At 32.5% G+C, this 21,142-nt stretch overlaps 3 protein-coding genes across 5 annotated transcripts; 1 reads left to right on the top strand and 2 right to left on the bottom strand.

Annotated features, from left to right (window-relative positions):
- Nucleotides 1,309–5,881, bottom strand: LOC109328356 (UBP1-associated protein 2C-like). 3 transcript variants are annotated; one of them, XM_019561787.1, is made up of 3 exons: nucleotides 5,109–5,881; nucleotides 4,009–4,477; nucleotides 1,309–1,564 (listed from the first exon to the last, which is right to left on the bottom strand). In XM_019561787.1, the coding sequence occupies exons 1-2, from the start codon at nucleotides 5,808–5,810 to the stop codon at nucleotides 4,010–4,012; spliced, it is 1,170 nt and encodes a 389-aa protein (XP_019417332.1). In that variant the 5' UTR covers nucleotides 5,811–5,881; the 3' UTR covers nucleotides 1,309–1,564; nucleotide 4,009. The 3 variants fall into 3 exon arrangements, with proteins under 3 accessions (XP_019417332.1, XP_019417330.1, XP_019417331.1); XM_019561785.1 differs by lacking the exon at nucleotides 1,309–1,564 and adding an exon at nucleotides 1,946–2,590; XM_019561786.1 differs by lacking the exon at nucleotides 1,309–1,564 and adding an exon at nucleotides 1,946–2,516.
- Nucleotides 9,540–13,359, top strand: LOC109327394 (GDSL esterase/lipase At5g45920-like). The gene is made up of 5 exons (XM_019560520.1): nucleotides 9,540–9,720; nucleotides 10,123–10,359; nucleotides 12,061–12,128; nucleotides 12,256–12,420; nucleotides 13,022–13,359. The coding sequence occupies exons 1-5, from the start codon at nucleotides 9,622–9,624 to the stop codon at nucleotides 13,194–13,196; spliced, it is 744 nt and encodes a 247-aa protein (XP_019416065.1). The 5' UTR covers nucleotides 9,540–9,621; the 3' UTR covers nucleotides 13,197–13,359.
- Nucleotides 20,532–20,969, bottom strand: LOC109327681 (uncharacterized mitochondrial protein AtMg00810-like). Its single transcript, XM_019560847.1, has one exon. It carries the CDS (start codon nucleotides 20,967–20,969, stop codon nucleotides 20,532–20,534), a length of 438 nt encoding a protein of 145 aa, XP_019416392.1.

Raw genomic sequence — 21,142 nt, 5'->3', positions numbered from 1 at the left:
TCCCCTTTCTCTAAATTTTGTCCAAAAACTCATTTTTATAAAAGTTCAGGTATAACTTGATAACTATATATTTTATCATCTTAGTAATTTAGCAGTTTTTTGGGTATTGTATTAATTGAATAATGTTTAAAGGCTTTGATAGTGGAAGCAGGAATATTATCCAAGCTGCTTAACAGAATTGACCTTGAAGAAGAATCAACAATGGGTGAATTTGCAAGTTGCTATCTTCATTATCATCTCTACCAAAGACTCAATTCCCACTTGATTCATTACACTTTCTCCCATTTCTTAGAGACATACTCAACTGAAGTGGGACTCATATTTGGAGCGTTGCACAACCTCTCAACTGTCTTAAAGAATGCATGGCCTTTGGTATGTAGTGGAGTTGTACCTATCCTCGTAGAAAGCAATAGGGGATAGCACAATGGTGTCAGAATACTTCATTGAATTATATTGGAAAGATAAACCCAAATGCCAAGAGTTATCAGCTAATATTTGGACTATTCTAGCTCATCAAAGCACTGTTCACTTGTAAATCCGAGAGAGGCAAAAGGGAAAGGATTATGAAGAATTTGGTAAAAGTCTGCATAGGAATATGGAAATGATAATTCAGAGAGCAAATGCTGCTGGGTATTCTTCCATCTGTAGTTCAAGTTCCATGAGTTTGCCAAATTAAGGCTTTTCCCTTATCATTTTTTTCTTGTATAATACTTTCAAGTTGTCTCGATTTGGAAATTTAGGCTTCCCATTTGATATGTTATATTCTTTGATGTTTCATACGAGATAAGGTTTTAAAGCTGTGACTTCTGTGAATGAAAAAGAACAATCATTAGGGGTTGCTAAATATTGTTATAAATTGGTGACTGGTGAATTGCAAAAACCTTTTAGAGACATTTTCACGTCCCAGGGCACCCACCATATGGTACAAAATGGCCATAGAAGAATGTATCGAACTAAAAGTGCAACTTAAGCATCTATTCCCAGTACCCATACAAAGCAAACGTAAGTTCCATGAGACCCTTATCAATCACTAGGATGCTCAATGACTTGGTTGGTATCGTGTACAAGTATTTATTCATTTCTAAGTGATACAAATCACATCACTAAAGCAAGAAGTTGTACTATGCAAAAGTAATCTCACGTGTATTCATTTCCACAACTGAATGAACATAAAAAACTGGTAACCAGTCTGTATTGTAACACAAAAGTCATAAGATACTTTGTTTTGCACTTAAATCCGTGACATTATCCAATCTTATAATTTGAATCCACTGGGAGTGAAAAAATAAATATTGATGTACGTGCATGTGTAACACCATAAACATAAATCAAGCACAACATTATTGTTATAGTTGCATAAACACCACTCCGGGGAAATGTATATTCCGTTATAAAATTATTACAAAAGAAATCATCAATGTAGAAAATGATACAAAAAATGATCAGTTCCTTACATATGCAGAACAATATGACACTATAGTCCCAAGTCCCATAATCTCAAAAGACCACATCCAATGTGGTGTTGGCAGAACTACATCAAGTCGAAAAGGAACAGGAGAACCACCTCGAAAATCATTAGAAATGGCAACCAAAATGGACAATCAAAAGGTTTGATACACAAGCCATCAAAATTAGAAAACAGTTAGAACCTTTTACAAGAAACAAAAAAACAATAGTTTGTTGCTAATAACTTGTACAAGCAATTACAAGGGGTTTTCTATTGTGTGTCCTAGAATTCATGTCCTCTACTTTTCGATGTACTAAATAAATCATTTTCCAAGATAAATATTCTTTTTTTCTTTCTTAAACAATGCCCTCAGGTCTGAAGTCTATTCTTAACCATATTCTTAAGTTTAACAGTCAACACATATTAAAGGCTTTACAAAAGACAAAATGGCATCAAAATTGGCACATCAATTATGATCTCGGATTTCAACAACAAAGAAGGCAGTCAATTTCAAGGTTTGCAATTTCCAAATGGCTTGAACACAAGCATCAATTTCAGGCCAAATCAATAAAGGAACTAATCTTTAAGATGACATGAATGAGCTTCTTAAGATCTGACCCAATGGTTTATTCTTAAGACTTGATGCTGAAATCAGATAAAAACCAACCACATCTGAAGGATATTTCAAGAAATACTCATATATCACAAGCATACAAAATAAATACTTGTGAAAATGATTAAAGGGAAAAAAATAGAGGACACTTGCATAAATGGACCGAGGCATATAAAGTACATATATGCACATAAGAACATAAAGACAACAATTAGAGACATCTCAAAATTTAAGAGCAAACACCTTGGCATTTACTTTATAGAACTATTTAGAGAAATGTTGAAGGAAAAGTTCTGAAGAAATTCCACATAAATACTACATTTAAATACTACACCAAGTTATGCAAGCCTTCACTAATATCTATCACATATGGAACCATAACACATAGAAGCAGAGGCAGTGATGCAGCAACAAATTTACAGCAGTCCATGTAACCAAAACCAAAGATTTCATTGTCTGCATGTAGGAAATCAGCACAACCATTTAAAGCATTAGCGCCCAAGGAGCCATCACAAAGCTGAATGAAACACCTATTCAAAACTCAAACCAGTGATTAACATTTAAAAACATAAATGATAAATACAATAAACAAATACGTAAAATCTTGAATGAGCACCAACTGAAACAGGAAGACCACACAACCATACCATTTCCACAAAAATATATTAAACACATTTCATATTGGTAAAGATGGAAGAGTCATTCACAAGTACATGTAAAATGCAAGTGCATTAAAAAATAACTAGAAAGCCAGTGGCAGAGCTTGGGCAAAAAGTTTGGGGGGCTGAAAATAAAGTCAAATTGACAATTGTAGCATTGAGGTCTTTGGCAGATAATTATTTTCCATGCCTAGATTAGAAAGCGTGTTTGACTCCTGGATCTGTCGTATTTTGTCAAATTCGGTTTTTTTAAAAACAAAACAGCAGTGGAGTTATTTCAGACCAAAAAAGAGGTCATCTGGATTCGAATTCCTATTCCACGAGGTGGAATATACACCATCAAACTGCTAAGCTTGAGAGATGCATCTATTATGTTACCATAGTATAAAAAAAGTATATATCTATTATGACCCCTCCTATATATATATAGAGAGAGAGGGGAGGGGTCCATTTACACAATTACACCCAAGTTAAGTTATACTAGTTACACGCAATCTCAGTCATTCATTTTCTTAGATCAAATGTGTGAGTGCAATAAGTGATGAGAGAGAAAAAGAGAAATCTTAAATAACTTTTAAGTTTCACTCATTTGGTCCGTTAGATCTAAGAAAATGAATGACTGAGATTGAGTGTAACTAATATAACTTAACTTTGGTGTAAACGAATTCATCCTCATATATATATATATATATATGTGTGTGTGTGTGTGTGTGTGTGTTTGCATTAATATTTTTAGAAGAAAGTCAGGGGAGCCTTGAGCCCGTCTACTTGATGCTCCATCCCTGTGGAAAACACAGATACCGATACAGATATGCAAGTATACATTAATATGGAAAATCATCAAAATAATTGAAAAACATGGAAAGTATTTGATAGGGAAAATATAATCCTTCTCAAGTTTTGTAAAAGCCCATAACAAAAAAGCTTCACTTCAAAGGCATATGGACAAGGGCTTCACCACTCTCTATGCAAATTATGCTCAACGAAACAGATGCTTAATTATTTTAGCTAATGAATAAGGATGGGGTAGACCAATCAACAATCAAGCACTCTTTCATTTCAGTATAATGAAACATGGTATTGAAAATTCTAGCAAATGTGACAAAGGACAAATATTCAGCAAATAGCTTGACCTCAAAGCCTTTTCAGAAGAAGAATGAATCAAGCAAACCCAACTGCACATTTCAAACAACTACAAGCACGCAAATGATAGAAGCATCCAATAAAGCTCAAAGATGCAAAGATATATCACCTACAAACCATAACTGAAAATGAATACAAAAACTTACCTCAATAATAAGGTGGCACTCCTTGGTAGATTCCTCCAGGAGGAGGTCTTGGCATCGGCATGGGCTGTGGATTCTGTGAATTTGGAGGAAGACCGTAATGTGATCCATCTGGAAATCCCCCAGAAGGTGCTCCAGCAGAATTGGGAGGGAACCTTGTGCCATAGTCACTGGAAACTGGCCCACCAAATTGTGGATTACCATAAGCACTGCCAACTCCATGCCCATACCCACCACCGCTAGCCGGTATAGGATTACCAAATGAAGGCACTGAAGACTGAACCCCATAATTATTAGCATTCCCACCACCAACATATCCACCATACTGTGATACCAGCATAGGAGCCTGCATTGGTTGCTGCTGTTGCTGCTGAAAAGCCATGCCATTCCCTGCAAACCCTGAAGGCAGTGTCTGGCCTGGAACTCCTCCAGGTTTTGCCTTCTTGTTATCCACAGCCAATTTGCAAATCACCTGCAGCATGTTTAGTTTTGAACTTCGATTAATTTTGGGATAAAACTTGCATTTTCTTCAAAACACTCTCATTAAGATTTTGGTACTATTTGTTTAACATTTTACACAATTTTTTATTTTGACAAAAAGATAGAAGTTCACACATATATTATAATTACAAAAAATAGAATCACTGGTGATTCTTACACCTTTGTTTGGTTGGAATTATACAACAAAAAAATAGATGTAATTATGTTTACTTATAAATGTAACTTGGAGCCTTAGAGGAATGGTAAGGTCACAGTCTCAAATCCCGGAAACAGGCAGCTGTGTGCATATACACTAACCAAACCAACTATGTGGGAGCCTCATGCCCTGATCCACCCTTTTTTTAAGGGTCTCAAAATATCACTTTTTTTTTTCCAAAATCACTATTGTAATCCACTTTTTAAAGGTGTAGAATTAGTCTTGTAGTCCACTTTTACCGAAATCACTGGTGTGATCAACTATTTTAAGCCTAAATAAATAGATATTATCAGGTGTTTCAATCACAGACAGGCTAAAACATAGCTAAATTGCAAATGACCTTCAACATGTCTAGCTTTGAACAATTTAGAGAGAAAATTACAAAATTTTCTTATACAAAATTCACCTGATGCCCGTCAATGGTTTTGGCAGGCTCCGCCAGTGAAGCTCTTGCACCTTCTTCGGTCTTGTAAACGAAGAAAGCAAACCCTCGAGTCTTCCCGCTCGCTTTGTCAAACCCTAACGGCCCTTCTTCAATTTCCCCAAAACTAAGAAAGTGTTCCAACAATCTCTCCGACGATATATCAAACGGAACATTCCCCACAAACACTTTCCTCGCGGAAACATCGGTTGCAGCCGCGGTCCCCGAAGCAGCCGCAAGCTGAGTAACCGTTATCCTTCCGTCAATTTTCTTGCTAGGCTCCTTGAGAGCGATAATGGCGCCGTCGACGTGCTTGAACGTGACGAAACCGTAGCCCTTGGACTTTCCGGTGTTCTTATCCATGATGACAATGGCCTCGTCGAGTTCGCCATAAGCGGAGAATACAGCGCGGAGGTTGTCAGTGGTGGTGTCACCGGAGAGGCCGCGGACGAAGAGTTTGCGGAGGGCGGGGTCGCGGTCGGCGAGGGTGCGGACGGAGTCGAGGACGTCGGGGTGGCGGAGGGAGGCTGACTGGAGGAGGTCGAGGAGCTGGTCTTGGGTGAAGGGCTGGAGGATTTTGAGGATGTCGTCGGAGGTTAGGGCTGCGGCGACAGTGGATAGTGATTGTGGCGGAGATTCGGCGGCGTCGCCGTTTTCTTCAGTTTTGCGCTTCTTGGTGAAGTCCATAGCGACAGAGATTGAGTGAGTGAATGTGAATTAGGGGTTCCAGACTTGAAGAGTGGAACAGGAGATATAATATAGAGTAAGTGAAATGAAATTACACAAACATCTCCCTTCAGTTTTTACTTTTTTTTTTATATTTACAAAAAAAACTCTTTAACGTATGTAATGTATAAATACATAAAGATAATTAAAAAATATATAATATATTATGAGACAAATATAAATAGTATATGAATCAATATATTTTTATTAATTTTGGTTTATTATAAAATACATCAATAATTTTAAGGAGATGTTGTTTAAATTATTATTATATTATTTTATAATGAACAAATAATAATGAAAATATATTGGTTCGTATATTATTTATATTTGTTTTTTGTATATCATATTTTGTTTAACTTAATTACATTTATCACACATTCTTATTAGAAAAATCACACTTAGTGTAATATATGTATAAAAATTAGAGTATTTTTGCAAGTGTAAAAAATAGAAGAGTTGTTTTTGTATAATTACACTAAAAATTAAAAGATATCAATATAATTAATATGTGATATATATAAGATATATGAGTGGATTCACTTAGTCTCCCATAATACAACATTTTAATCATCTATTATAAGGAAATCCAATTATTTAAAATAATGAATAAATCTCAACTATTTGATTTTCCTATAAGGAATAGATAAAATGTGGGGAAAAAAATTAAACTTACTTTTAATATAAGTGAATATCCTTCCATAATATATATATATATATAAATGTAATATATATACTCTATCAATATAAATATATTTGTACATAATATCATTCATTTGTATTTTTGTAAGAGTCTGGTGAAAAATAAATAATAGTTAATAAGTTGATTATGTATAAAACTCTTTTATTAATGCATATATATTTTCTCTTAACATAACTTCACCTAAATTTACTCTCTTTGCATTGTGTATGTTTAAAATATGTGAAGGTTATGCGTAGACTCTATACGGATTTGAGTTTACCAATGTTAATGAGTGCTAAAAATCGCATTTTAGGTTACTCATTGCTCTATTACAATTCTTTTAGTAGGACAAGTTTCGACAATTATGTGGTAAAACAATTAAGAATAATAAGATGTTTTTGATAAAGTAGATGTTGAGTTTTTAATATAAGACGATACACCCTTGTCTCATCCATTGAATATTTTCCAAGGAATCATGGATATTAAGTTTGATGAAAAAAATCATTGATTGTTAATTATTTGTTCCTAACTAGATTCATGAAAAACTTTTGAAACATCACTATCAAATTATGCTCTTGATTGTGTGTTATCTATGGATATTGTCAAGATAGAGCAATATTTTTAATGAAGAGATGAGAAGAAAGTCACAGAATTCCTCTTTACATACATAAATTTTAGTTACTAGTTTGACAAGGTAGAAGCAAGACCAAATTTTCAAGAAATCGTTATTGGAGTAGAAATGAGTCTAGAAAGAAGTTCAACTTTTTTTTAGTATAGCTACTATGGTATATGAAAGATCGGTTGGCATAAGAAATGAGGGTTTAAATTGTGGCATCTTTTTTAGGAGTAATCACTTGTCTAGAATTAATATCTTATTCTTGACAAATGGATCAGAAAGATATTAGAGTGAAGAGAGAGTATAATAATTACGGATGAGTATCATATGTTCTTAACAATATTTTATTCTCCATCTCAAGCCAATTATTTATTGACATATGAATAAAAGAAAAAATTTAAAAATAAAAAGTAATATTCTAATTAGTTTGAGACAGAAAATGAAACAACGTTTGAGACAAGTGATATCTATCCGATAATTAAATATGAAGGTCACCCTAATTTTTTTGATGAAGCTATGAATGTTCTACATAATGAAAAGTGGATGAAATTCAACATGGTACAATCAAAAGCTTTGAGGTGGAGGGCAATAGAGATTGTGTTTGGAAGCTAAAGAAAACTATGAATAGGTTGAAACAAATTTCTAGACAATGATATCTGAAATTTGAGTCTTTCGGTAAGAAACTAGGCTGTCATATAAATAAGATTAGAACTAATAAAACTTTCATATGTAAAGTTTTCATAGGCTTTTCAGTCAATGCTACACATACATACATACATAATCCCTTTGTTCTATATGGATTATGGTTCATGCATTTTTAAATAAAGTGCAGTTTTTAATTGTTTTCTTCTATTACATGAATATTATATAATCTCACACCCAAATTTTTATTGCGTTTTACCATAAAATTCAACAAAATTTTATTTTGTTTGTGGATTACTCAATACAAGTTTTACCTTTTACCGACTGTATATAACATTAAACACCATATAAACAAGTTTATAGAATAGTATTGTCAATAAATAATTTATAACATAATATTATGAAGTCATTACTTTATATCCTATCTATCATTCTAAACTTTCACTAAAAATCGCAAATAAGTTTGTTTATTATATCTTTATTTATACTTTTTGTGCCATATATAAAATTAAAACATGATATAAGTATTATTATTGAGTAATTTCTATAAAAAAAAATCACACAATCCAATAAGCAAAAGTGTTAAAGAATAGTAAATGCACTTTACAATTGTAAATTTGTAGGATCCACTCTCCACTTACTCCATGTTGGATGTTCTTTTCTATCTACTTTACATTCTACAGTAACTTCCTATTTTACAACAGATGAATATTAATATTAAAATGTTTAAAGGAAATCAAGAAGACGTTAGTCTAATTGTGTAAATTCCCGATAAATTTTTAAGATGACCAAAATGTTAAAAACTTGATTTTTTAGGAGTGACACATATTAAAAATGACAATTATAAACCCTATAATAAATTAATTTTTTATTCATAAAATGATATAGTTGATAATATTTGTGGGTTGATTTTTCATTTTAGGAAGAAACATGTCATGAAGAGAACGTGGCATGTTATGATCTTCTTTTTGTTAGTTCAGAAAATATTTGATTTCATGAAACAACTTTTTTTGAATGATTACTTTATACACGACACTTAAAAAACTAATTGCAATTTTTTTAGTTATTTGAGTGTACAATTTTAAAAAATATGATTGACCAATTGGTCTTATTAACTATATTTTACTAATTACTACTCTACCAAAAAACTATATTTTACTACTAATTAGTACATTTAATTTCAAATAATAGAAATGCATATGGACAAACACATTAATAATATTAATATAAAACATATGTAATATTAGCAAAAAAACGTAATTAATATTTTAAAATATATTAAATTAAATTATTAATACTAATCGTTACATTTTTTCTGAACGCAGGTTATTAACATTAATCGTTACATTTTTCTGAACATAGGTTATAAATACTAATCGTTACAAATTATTTTAAAAATGTTGTTATACATTAAAATTATGCGGTGTAATATATGTGAATAGTATAAAAATTTATATATAGTATGTGTATTATTTATCATTACGTCAATATAAAAAACTCTTAAACTAGTAAATATATATTTTTCTCAAAATTCTAATTTTATTATGAGTTTAATATTTATATTGATTTGTATTAATTATTTTGAAAAATCATAGATAGTGAATATGAAATGATAATTTATGTAGTAATAATATATAAAACCGGTAATTATATATATTTATTTCTCTTTTATTATTAAAAAATAAGGCAGTTTATTTAAATAAAAGCGGTGCAATACCCGATAAGATGCTACGTGTTGCTATATATAGAAGTGTAGTGCATGACTTGTGCAACTGCTGAATCAAATTGAGAGGCTTTGTGTTTGAACATTGAAACAAATCCACACTAAAATCATGAGGCCAAAGATTTATCTTTTCGGTGATTCAATCACTGAGGATTCATTCAGTGAAGGTGGATGGGGTGCTTCTCTTGCTAACCATTTTAGCCGCACGGTATTCTATTTTTCATTAATGTTATCAAATTAGACTTCATATTTACATTGTTTAATCCTTTACTGCATTCTTTTTTATTTTCCATTTTTTCATTTTTGTGTAAAGTTTGAAGCTTTTTGTAAATTGGATTGATAATGATCATTGAAAATGTGGAAATGTGGGTGTCTTTATTATAGTCACGCTTTTTGTTCATTTCTGATTAATGGGTATGGTTTTCATGTGAAGTTTGAGAGTTTTGTAAATGGGGTTGAGGATAATGAGGTGGATATGGATTCAGTGAACATTTTGATACTTTGATTTAATGCATGGTTTGGTTGTTTATTCTTTTCAATTTCTTCATAGTGGGTATGATTTTATTGCTAAAGTTTGAAGCTTTATGTGAATGGGGTTGATGATGAACAGGTAGATGTGGTGCTGAGAGGGTATAGTGGCTACAACACCAGGTGGGTACTGAAGGTGTTGGACAGGGTTTTCCCTGCAACACAAAGTGGTGATGGTGGAATTGATGGAGCACCAATTGCTGTCACTGTTTTCTTTGGTGCTAACGACGCTAGCCTTCCAGATAGATACTCCGGTTTCCAGCACGTGCCTCTCGATGAATTTAAACAGAATCTTCATTCAATTGTCTCCTTCATCAAGGTAACCCCATATCTCTCTCTTCCTGTGTGTGTTTTGCAACAAATATTCAAATTATTAGGCAAAAGTTGCACGGTTTTGGAACCCAGAAAAGGGGTCACTGTTATTTTAGGAGAATTCCTTTGAAGTGAATTTGTTCTCTCTGCAAGTGTATATCCACCCTTGATACTTGAATTATTTAGTGAGTTAAGGTTGTGTGCACTTTTTAGATTGAATTAAGGGTAAAGTGGCTTTTTCCATGCTTTTAGAGACACAAAATTTTTTGACCCATTATGTTTGAATTTGATTGCATGCTTTGGAGCTAACACTATTCTAATACATTGTTGCAAAAAGATTAATCATTTATCCTTTGGTGGGGTTGAGTTTTATGACACTGATTGGTCAAAGATGGTAATGGGGACCCATGAAATTGGGAGGTGGAAAAACATACAGTTGGTGAGCTTAGCTATCACTGTTCGGATTTGCTGTGATGCTGTGAACATGGGTCTGAGTCCTTGTTTCTATGACAATGGAAGTTGCACAAAATATTTATGTAAAGGTTCACTTTTAATAAGTTTGCCTTTGAGACTAAGAGTTTTTTCATTTTGACAACTTAAATTTTGGAACTATTTTTCTTCTTTCATTTCCCCGCTGCATTTTTTTTGTGGTTGGATCAATGGCCTATGCTAAAATTTATTCTAGTTAAGCTCTTTATGGTTTCCTAGCTGTTGGGGTGCTGGGTATGCAAGCAAGATAGGATTTTTGAAGTGACCCACATTTACTTTTAGAGTGGAAAGAGTGTTCCTGCCCCTGTCCATAAGGATAAAACATCTTTCACCGTAAGAGAAAAACAAGTACGAGAATAATAATGTTGTCAAAACACCTAATTCATACCCAACCAAAATCTCCCCTTTAGACCATGTCTCGTAACCTGAGAAACCCCTCTATCCGGGCGGTCTTCCTCGGTCTCCAAACTTCACAAAACAAAGTCATTCGTAATCAAGATATACTAATACCAGTTAATTTCCCACAGAACATTCCTGGATGAGGGTCATTGAGTATTGTGGGGCCCATAGTCCTAATGTCTTTTGACTCTTATGTTGGGTTCTTTATTTTAATAGGAAGTTATAATTATGTTTGAAGAATGTGGGTTATTCATCAGTAAAAGTAATGAGTGATGGAGTAGAGAAAAGTAGGTGCTAGTGCTACTAGTGTGTGTAGCCAACACCCATCTAGTTATATGAAAGGTTTTGAATCAAACATACTACCAAAGGATTTTTTTAATTTTTAATTTTAGTTTGCTTTTGTGAATAGAACCCATTTAATGGCCAAGTCATAGGGCGGGTAAATTTTCCCTTGATTCATAAGATCATGCTTGGATGTTGAGGTTTGATCCTTTAATTAACACCACTGTCTTATGGACTTGTTTAGCTCATGTTATAGGGTAAGCAATATCTGTTATGTTTTCAATCTTAGATTCCGAGTTTCTGATTCAGAGGAACCTTGCTGTTATCATTATTTGATCTCTTATCCTAGAATAACCTTGAAGATTTCAATGTGGGAAACATGGCCTGTTACATATGCCTTATAATGGAAGAAATACCTTTTGATTTATTTTCCTTGCTTATTTTGTTTTCTCTAATTGGTATGTTATCAGTACTTATTAAATTTACCTCCTTCATAGGCTTCCTATTTAAATATTGTAAAATTTCTTTTGAATCTCAGAAGCAATGGCCGACGACTGTTGTTCTCCTCATAACGCCTCCTCCAATTGATGAAGATGGTCGCATTAAGTATGGTTTTATTGATCCTGTTTTTTCATGATGTCACTGCTGTTACTATGGTTTCTCCATCTATAAAATTTATGGATAGTTGGATACAACAGGGGTTAAAATCGGCTTTTTTTAATAACTATTGCAGACATCCATATGCAGAAAATCCAGAGGGTCTTCCTGAGAGGACAAATGAAGCTGCTGGTGAGTATGCTAGAGCATGCATCACTGTGGCTGGAGAATGTGGAATACCTGTGATTGATCTCTGGAGGAAAATGCAGCAGTGCCCTAGCTGGAGGAAAGATTTTTTGTGGTAACTGAAACTTCTTTATCTGTTATCTTATCTTCACTGACATCATTTTGGTGAAAATATTGAATCATTTAGTCAATGGAGAGCATCTGAGCTAGTGAATGGTTTAGCACTTTAGCAAGAAATGGATAGGATCTAGTGGCCCTTTCAATGTAGTCATTCTGTGATTGCATACTGTTAATAATCCAAAACCATGCACAGGCTTTCATCTAATAACTTAAGCTGTTAGGAAGTTAGTCCTTGACATGGTGCCACAACCGTTATAACCATGTAATGAGGAATTTGATTGCCGCCACCCTCACTCTTGATGTGCACATCCACGCTTCAAGCCACAAGAGTTATTGTCTAAGATGGCATATCAAAGATACAAAATCATTCCAAGGTCTTTGATAGACCTCCACGCTAGATGCGAGAAAGATGAGAAGATGGGAGTAGAGTTTTGTAACAAACCAGCCAACATGGTAATGTAGTTAGATAGGGAATATGAGAAAAGGGTTATGAATACACATGGCTAGGATAAGAGCAGAGCCTTCAAGTCTGCATGCAAGTGTTCTCTATCTTTTCTGGTCCCTAACAATATATGATTTTGTTTATTGAAATGTAGGGATGGTTTGCATCTCACTCGAAGAGGCAATCAAGTTGTTTTTGAGGAAGTAGTCAAGAAGCTGAAGGATGAAGGCCTGAGTCTTGAATCTATTCCAATTGATCTCCCACCAATAGCTGATATCGATCATAATGACCCACTCAAGGCATTTCAGTTGAAGGCATTTCAGCTGTAATAGAATGGTGCAATATACATAAGAGTATACTACCTATATATTTGTTGACTTTCTAAGTTTCTATTTTGTTGAGTATACTACCTATTATTGAATGGTGCAGTATTAATCATCATTTTGTTTAAACTATTTTCTAAGTTTCTGTGAAAAACAATATCTTATTTAATCAGTATGCTTTTTCTGTTACTTAATACATTTGGCAATTTTCTTGGCTGTGTTAGATGTCTGAGTTTCCTTCCACTTATAATGGTTGTAGACTTGTAGGGTGTTATGTTTAATACTTTTTTCTCTTCTGTGTTGATTATTTTTACTTCTTCTGTATGTAAATGAATGAAATTGAAGCGTTTTCATAGCAATGATGGATAAACTAGTCCTCTCAGCATTCTAGGAAATAGTAATTTGGATACAAGTATGAAGACAACAGATAATTAGATATATACTTTTTACTTGGATCCCTTAAAACATTTTCTTAATAGAAATTATTTCATTAGTCATAGGCAATGAAAGTAATTTAAACCGCAATAGGATTGTTAGGCCATTATTCTCTGTGAATGAGTGCAACTGTGATAGTAAGCAGACTTTTGAGATGAAAGAGGACAAGAGTCCAAGTATGCTTCCTATATCAAATGGGATAACGAGTATGATGTGCTTATTGCTTTTCGTGTTCTTGACCTCTAAAATTCAAATATAATTAATGCACATATAAGGCCAAATATGATGGCATGCATGCATGCACACTAATCACTTCTTCTTTAGTTGAGTTGACTTTTTATTAGATGTATACAGCGTGTAAGTGCTAATGTGTTTTCCACTGATCCTCCACTATAATCCAACATTTACATCTATAGAAGCTTATTTAAAATATAAAATACTCTCCTTGGACCAAAAAAAATTGTCGCTTAAGTTATATAGATATTAATTTGTCTCTCTTTTTCAACATGTGTAGTGATCACTTTTAGAACTCATATGTGGTTCATGACTCATAGAGATACCATAGATGTATATAGCGTGACTATGATGTACCATAGAGGTGATAAGTGTTTAATTAAAATATTAATTTCAACGTTTTATTTTAGGGATGGGCACACCATAATGAGTTCTCCAAGGCTTGTGATTATGGAAACAAAATAGAAAAACATTAAATTATATAACTCTCTTAAACTTTATGTCTTTTATAAATAGGTAACATAAATTATTTTTTCTTTATAATTGTTCGTTAAATTTTATGATTTAGTAAAATTTGTCATTGTATAAATATATTGTTAAATTATTCATAGACAATAAGGAAATTGCTGCAATCAGACTCATAACAGTAACAATGCAACAATGCATGTTAGTCGGTATTGATATCCGGAGGAAACAACTATCAAAATATAAAAATGATTCAGAAGAAAAAAATAGGTAAATTTTAGAGGTAACCGTGGTTAATGCAGTAATATTGTTTAATATACAAAAATAAAATAAAATAAAATTGACAATCAAGATTGAAAAAATGCATGAGTTAGAATTTTTCATTGCTTCAATTTAACATTATTTTATTTATGAATCAATTTCACCAATAGTTAAATTTTAATGGATAATTAGGAAGAAAAAATAGTTCATAACACCTACTTACAAAAGGCATAAAGTTTATGGTATTTGTATAGACTTTTTCCGAAATAATATCTTTTAAATCTACAAATTTTTGAATTATCATCAAATTACTTTTGTATTCCTGCATTATGCCTATTTCTTAAGAAATCATACTCACCCCAAGACATTATTTTATCAATTCTAATCATCCTACATCATCAAAAAAGGTACACACTTCAAATCCACTTCACTACTTGACAGAATTGACCTTATACCTGCCAAACTATTAGGAATAAGAAGTGAGATAAGACTTTTAAGAAAATTATATTTTTCCAAGAAGATCTAAAGATAATCTTGAGTTCTTCCTCAATTGGTGATGTACTAGTATATAAATTTTGAAGGAGTGTATATCTAAGTTTTAATGAATATATGAGTAGTATCATGGGTCTATTTCCAAAAGTCCTTCCTTGACGAATTAGTCAATTCATGAAGTAACAACTTCACATCTCATAATTCCATCAAGTGAATGACTTCATAGTAACTATCTTGTACATTAGTGTTGACCATGATATATTGATTTAAAAAGAGATATGAGTGCATGCATGTCTCACTTGATTGGCAAAAAATGTAATCCATTAAGTACTAGAATTTAGCAATTTCTTTTATAATAACTTATAGGTAGGAAATCTATTTACTTCGAGCAAGTTAAAAAATTAGTCATATCTTAGTCTTTCATTGTAGAAAAATCTAATGATTTAAATTATGTTCAAATTTTATTGTTAATCGGACAACTACTTAATTTTTTCAAATTTTAAATGTCAAACTCAAAGTAACTTATTTTATTGTTAATTGAATTCACCATCTTCTTTATGTATGTCTACTTGTGTTTAATTGTATTATAAACCCGCACCATGCACCACATAGTATCTTTTCTTTAATTTCTTCTTTTTGAAGTGGTACAAAGTGTCAATCTTGGATGACTATAATTCTATAAAGGTTGAAAGGAGTTAATTCGTATATGGGTGATTTTCAAGATAACAATGTTAATTGATTGTGTACTCGTTAGGGGAGTTTAAACAAATATTTGACTTCTGAGTGAGTTGAAAAGTACATCTCAAGCACAGAAGACTTCAGAAATTATTATAGTACTTTTAAATAAAATGTTAATTTCTTTCTAGATTCATCCATGTGTTTTAATTAAGTTATGAGAATAAAATATCTCATTCAACCATTATAATTATAACATACATATTATTTTTTCCTAATTTTTAGAAATATTTTTTGTAAAAAATAATTAAATAGAACGTATGATATAATTTGAAATCAAATATTACATATTGTTGGTGAAGAGTGAATCAATTATCATTATTTTAAAATGAAAAATAATTTAATTTTAAATTAACTAAGAGATTGGGTACAAAAATGGAAGTCCTCACACTCGGTGTTCCCTTTTCTTCTTCCCAAAAAATAAGATGTAGCGGTCATTCATAAAAAAATATCACTATTAAATGAGTTTTCAATTAAAGTGGATTTACAATTGAATTCAGTTCAAAAAAATGAGGAATGGGTTTTCTTACTCTAGCCGAGGTGGGGACACGATGGGTCAATATTGGGGCGGCTACACGGGACAACAAAGAGGAGATATAGCTTCATCAATGTTGGGGCTTTCTCATGGTATAATTTTATATTCAAGAAGAGAGTGTGATATAATTTTTAATGTTTTATAATATTCAAAATTAAATAGTAATGAGACGTTGGTCTAGTAATGTTAAGCTCTATTAGATTAAGATTTATATTTCTATAAGCGGTACTTGTTGGAAAAGACATCTAGGAACCCGAAATTATTAGTTACCTAAAAAGGAAATGTGAAAATATCTTGATAATTCAAAATTAAATTAATTTCATTTTAAATCTCGGTAATCGGTTTATTCTTGTTCATCTATCACGATCCTAATGATGAGAGTATCTGTACATTGACAAATGCAACCAACATAAGTAGAATCTTAATAGTTAGCCTCCTATGATACCTCCATCACTGGAGCACCTCCTGGTTGGTAATTTAAATATTGTTGGACATTGATATATTATTCCAAACTATGTTATAGACTAATGATATTGAAAAAGCATAAAAATAAAATATTAATTTTTTTAATTAATATAACATATTTTTATTGGTTCGAGATATAAATTGAGACAATATATCTTTGTCACATATTATTTGGTAATAAGGAGTAAGAAAACTTTTGTGAAAGTTATTATTGTCTCCTACTTCCAAGCTAGTATCTTAAGTACTAACAAATTAAGATGAAAGAAAAAAAACTCTTGACTCTTGAAGTACCTTAACAATTTTCAATGGACTCAAGTTTTTACTTCATTATTACTTAAAAGTACAAAAGAGAAAGAGGAACATTTATATGCATAAAGATGTTGAGACATCTACTAATAATGATGATGAGCATCAGGTCCTCCTGGACTCAATCTTTCCTTGTCATGTACTTCACTTGCTTCGGTAATTGGTCTTATTGGTGCTCCAATCGATCTTCCTAACATGACACTTACCATTGTTGGGTTCAAAGGTCGTGTCTCACTTCCTGTACTTACAAGCAAAATCAATAAAAAGCACCCCGCAATTGATCTCATTAAGATGCCCATTTTCAGTGAAGTACTGTTGTAAAGTTGATGTTTAGGTAGGAAATGTTAGAGTTAGGAACTTGGTATTTATAGTATATATGTTGCAGATATTATATTAATGTGTATGATATATGATATAATATTAGTTAAAAACTAGTGAGATTGAGCTGAAATATGGTCTTAGCTGTAATTTGACTAAGAAAGAGGCTCAACCAATAGAACTTTCCGGTAGATGTGTCAAATCTACTTTCCAGCACCAGCAAAATACGTAGTTTCACAAAAATATGACTAGTAGATTTCCCACCTTAACTTTTGAAAGTGTCTCTACTAGAATATCTCATTAGGTTTCACTGGTTACTACCAATTTTATATAAAAGTGTAAAATTTATATACTGGCAATATAAAGATTTATGCACATGCACCTTAATATCTATCGTTCATTTTAATTATTTTTTTTTATAAGTCAACAATAATTAAGTATCAATGGTGGATGATGTAATGACATTGTATAAAACTCATACACTGTCAGAGTGTACTTCTTTTTCTCTTTATATAATTAATAATTATGTATAGTTATACTGAATTAACCTGTCTTTATATCTTTTTGGATCTATGTTGTATATTTTTAATTTTAAGTGAATCATATAGTTCACTTCTCAATTCAAAATGGTTTAATCACTCATTCGGTTAAAACTGTAAATCAAAGTTGTAACAATAAATCTGGTGGGACTGTCTGGTCCAGTCATCATACCATTGGTATATATATATATATATTAATAGCATTTCAATTATTTAATTTGTGAAGGGGAATTAAACTATCATTGTAAACTGGGAGAGAGCTGATCAAATTTAACTGATTAATGATCTCAAATTTGAATTTTGAGTTTCGAGTTGAGTTACGTATTTTCGATATGTAACTGGCACATAATTAGAAGTGCTAATAACTTTTAATTTGTTTAATTACTATATTATTTGATTATTATATATGCGCTTGTGTATGTGATTACGTGGTCCATATTAAAAACTACCGACTTTTTAAAAAGAAAATACTTCCCATGACTTCATAGATAACTACGTGCATGTAAATTAATGTGGTAGGAGTCACCTACATTAGAATCTATCTGCATATGCAATATTTGATGTTCTATCTTCCTGAAATTAAAAGAATCTTATTTACTAGCTTAATCTAGTTAGTGATGATGTAAAGTGATTCGGTAGCTATCCGTTATGCTCGTCAATCGTCATATTTAAGTGAAAATCTTAAGCTATATTTTGGACTGATATTGTATTTATTGTCCTAGTTTTTGTACTACTTCATGTATCCTTAATTCTGGTTGAAGAAAATTATTTAAATTAAAATCGTAATTATTAAATATTTTTTAGCACAAAACTGTAGAACAACAGACATGCTCCCATTCTCATTACAGACAATCTTATATTTTAAGTTTTTAACTATATAGGTATTTTAGATTTTGAATACCATATTTATTTCACATTATTTACACTTACCTTAATTTCCAACTTACTTTCATTTTATTTGTATAAGGATACACCATCACAAATAGTGTCCCAATTTTATTTTACTGTACAAGGAAAAAAAACATTATGCTTATGTAGTACATATAGTTAACAACCACAATGACGAATTGTTGATTGTTCATGATTCTAAGCAGTAATTTATTTAACATTGCAATAGCTGTCTTATACCGAATCATAATAATACAGTCACATTAGACCACAATGCAACATATATGGATTGTATCAAATCACATCGAATTCAAAAATAATTCACACTAAAACATTCACAATTTGTACATCGCAACAGCCGCAATAACATTAACCACAACTACTATTACAATTTAAAACACTAATTTTAAGTGAAGACCTCATTCACAAATCTACATAAGTGGCGCCTCAGATCCCGGCCCATAGTATCGTGGCGAATTGTTTTAATTGGATATTCTCCAATCCTTTTAGTCCTGAAACCACTAAGAAAACTCCATCATAACCCAATGGAAAAGCTGATTTGCTTGCATGGCTTTCAAAGGATGTTCAGAAAATAATACTGAGCTCAAAACAAACATCATTTTAAGAAAAGAAGAATTGAAAGATTAACAAAGCTCTTCTTGTATGAAGAAGAGAATTAAAAGAGATGAAGATAATGAAGAAGAAACAAGAACTTGACACTTTTTATTAATGATTTGAATGAATGAATTACAAACTTGATTCTTCTCAATTATATAGGAAGAAGAATCTATTAACAACTCAAAATAACAAACCAACTAATATAATTAACTTAATTAGCACATGCTAAATATGACAAAATACATTAATAACATAATAACTTGGAGCACAAGTAATGGGCCTATTGATCTTATGCCCATATTTTTGATCAACTGATCCTTGGCACTGCCTAACTGATGCTTGGCCTGGATCGTGGCCTGAGTGAGCCACCTAGGCCAAGGCTTGGTTCTTAGGGACAAAGAGCCCTGAATGTGCAAGGCTACCCTGACTCTGGCCTGATGCGTGAAGGAGCCCTGAGCTCTGGCCTGGTGCGGGAAAGAGCCTTGAATGGCCTGAGACATATGCAGGATGGCTCTTGCTTGGGCTCTGGCCTGATGCATGTATGAGGCAGAGGCTGTCATTAGCATGGGCAGGGCCACTAGCATGGGCAGAGCTAAGACTGATGTTGGCATGGGCAGGGCCACTGACATAGGCTTAATCATAACATCAATCTTGAGCACATTAGTTCTAGACAAGAAACTCACATCATTACTAACAATAGTATTAACAATATTCAAGTTATTATCATCATCATTGTCATTTAATTTTGATACCCCCACAAGTTGGGGCACATATACTTAGGAGACCCAACTTGATGTGAATATCCTTGTAAATAGTAGGTCCTAATGCCTTAGTTAAGGCATCAGCAAGTTGCAAATGAGTAGGAACATGTAGGAGTTTAATCAAACCTTGGCTGCATTTCTCTCTTATGGTGTGACAATCTATCTCAATATGTTTAGTCCTTTCATGAAAAACAGGGTTAGAAGCAAGATAGATAGCAGATTGATTATCACAGTAAAGGATAGTAGGCATAGAGTAATTAAATTTCAAATCTTCTAAAACATAATTAAGTCAAGTGATCTCACAAGTGGTTAAGGCAAGGGCCCTGTATTCTGCTTCACAGGAACTTCTGGAAACAATCCTCTGCTTCTTTGATTTCCAAGTGATCAATGAATCTTCTAAGTATATGCAATATCCACTTACAGATCTTCTAGTGTCTGGGCAAGATGCCCAGTTATTATCACTATAGGCCTTCAACTGCACAATAGAATTGGTAGGAAAGAACAAACCGAGAGCAGGGGAGCCTTTAAAACATCGAAGAACTTTCATGGCAGCAGTGTAGTGCAAATTGGTAGGAAAAGCCATGAATTGAGCTAGTTGATTGACACTAAAAGTTATATATGGTCTGGTGTTGGTCAAGTATATCAGTCTTCCAATTAATCTTCTATAAGCATGAGGGTCTTTGAAAGGTTTACTACTGTCCTGGTGCATATGAGCACCAGGGATCATAGGGTAGAGGATGGTTTGCATCCAATTATCCCTACATCAGATAGGATTTCCAATGCATACCTTCTCTGGTTCATAGAAATACCATCTTTGCTCTTAGAAATTTCAAAACCAAGGAAATATTTTAGATCACCTAAATCTTTGGATTTGAAGGTTTTGTCCAGGATTTGTTTAAG

The sequence above is a fragment of the Lupinus angustifolius genome, chromosome LG15 (genome assembly GCF_001865875.1).
Source record: "Lupinus angustifolius cultivar Tanjil chromosome LG15, LupAngTanjil_v1.0, whole genome shotgun sequence".
Lineage (NCBI taxonomy): Eukaryota > Viridiplantae > Streptophyta > Magnoliopsida > Fabales > Fabaceae > Lupinus > Lupinus angustifolius.
This window is presented reverse-complemented; position numbering and strand designations above follow the sequence as displayed.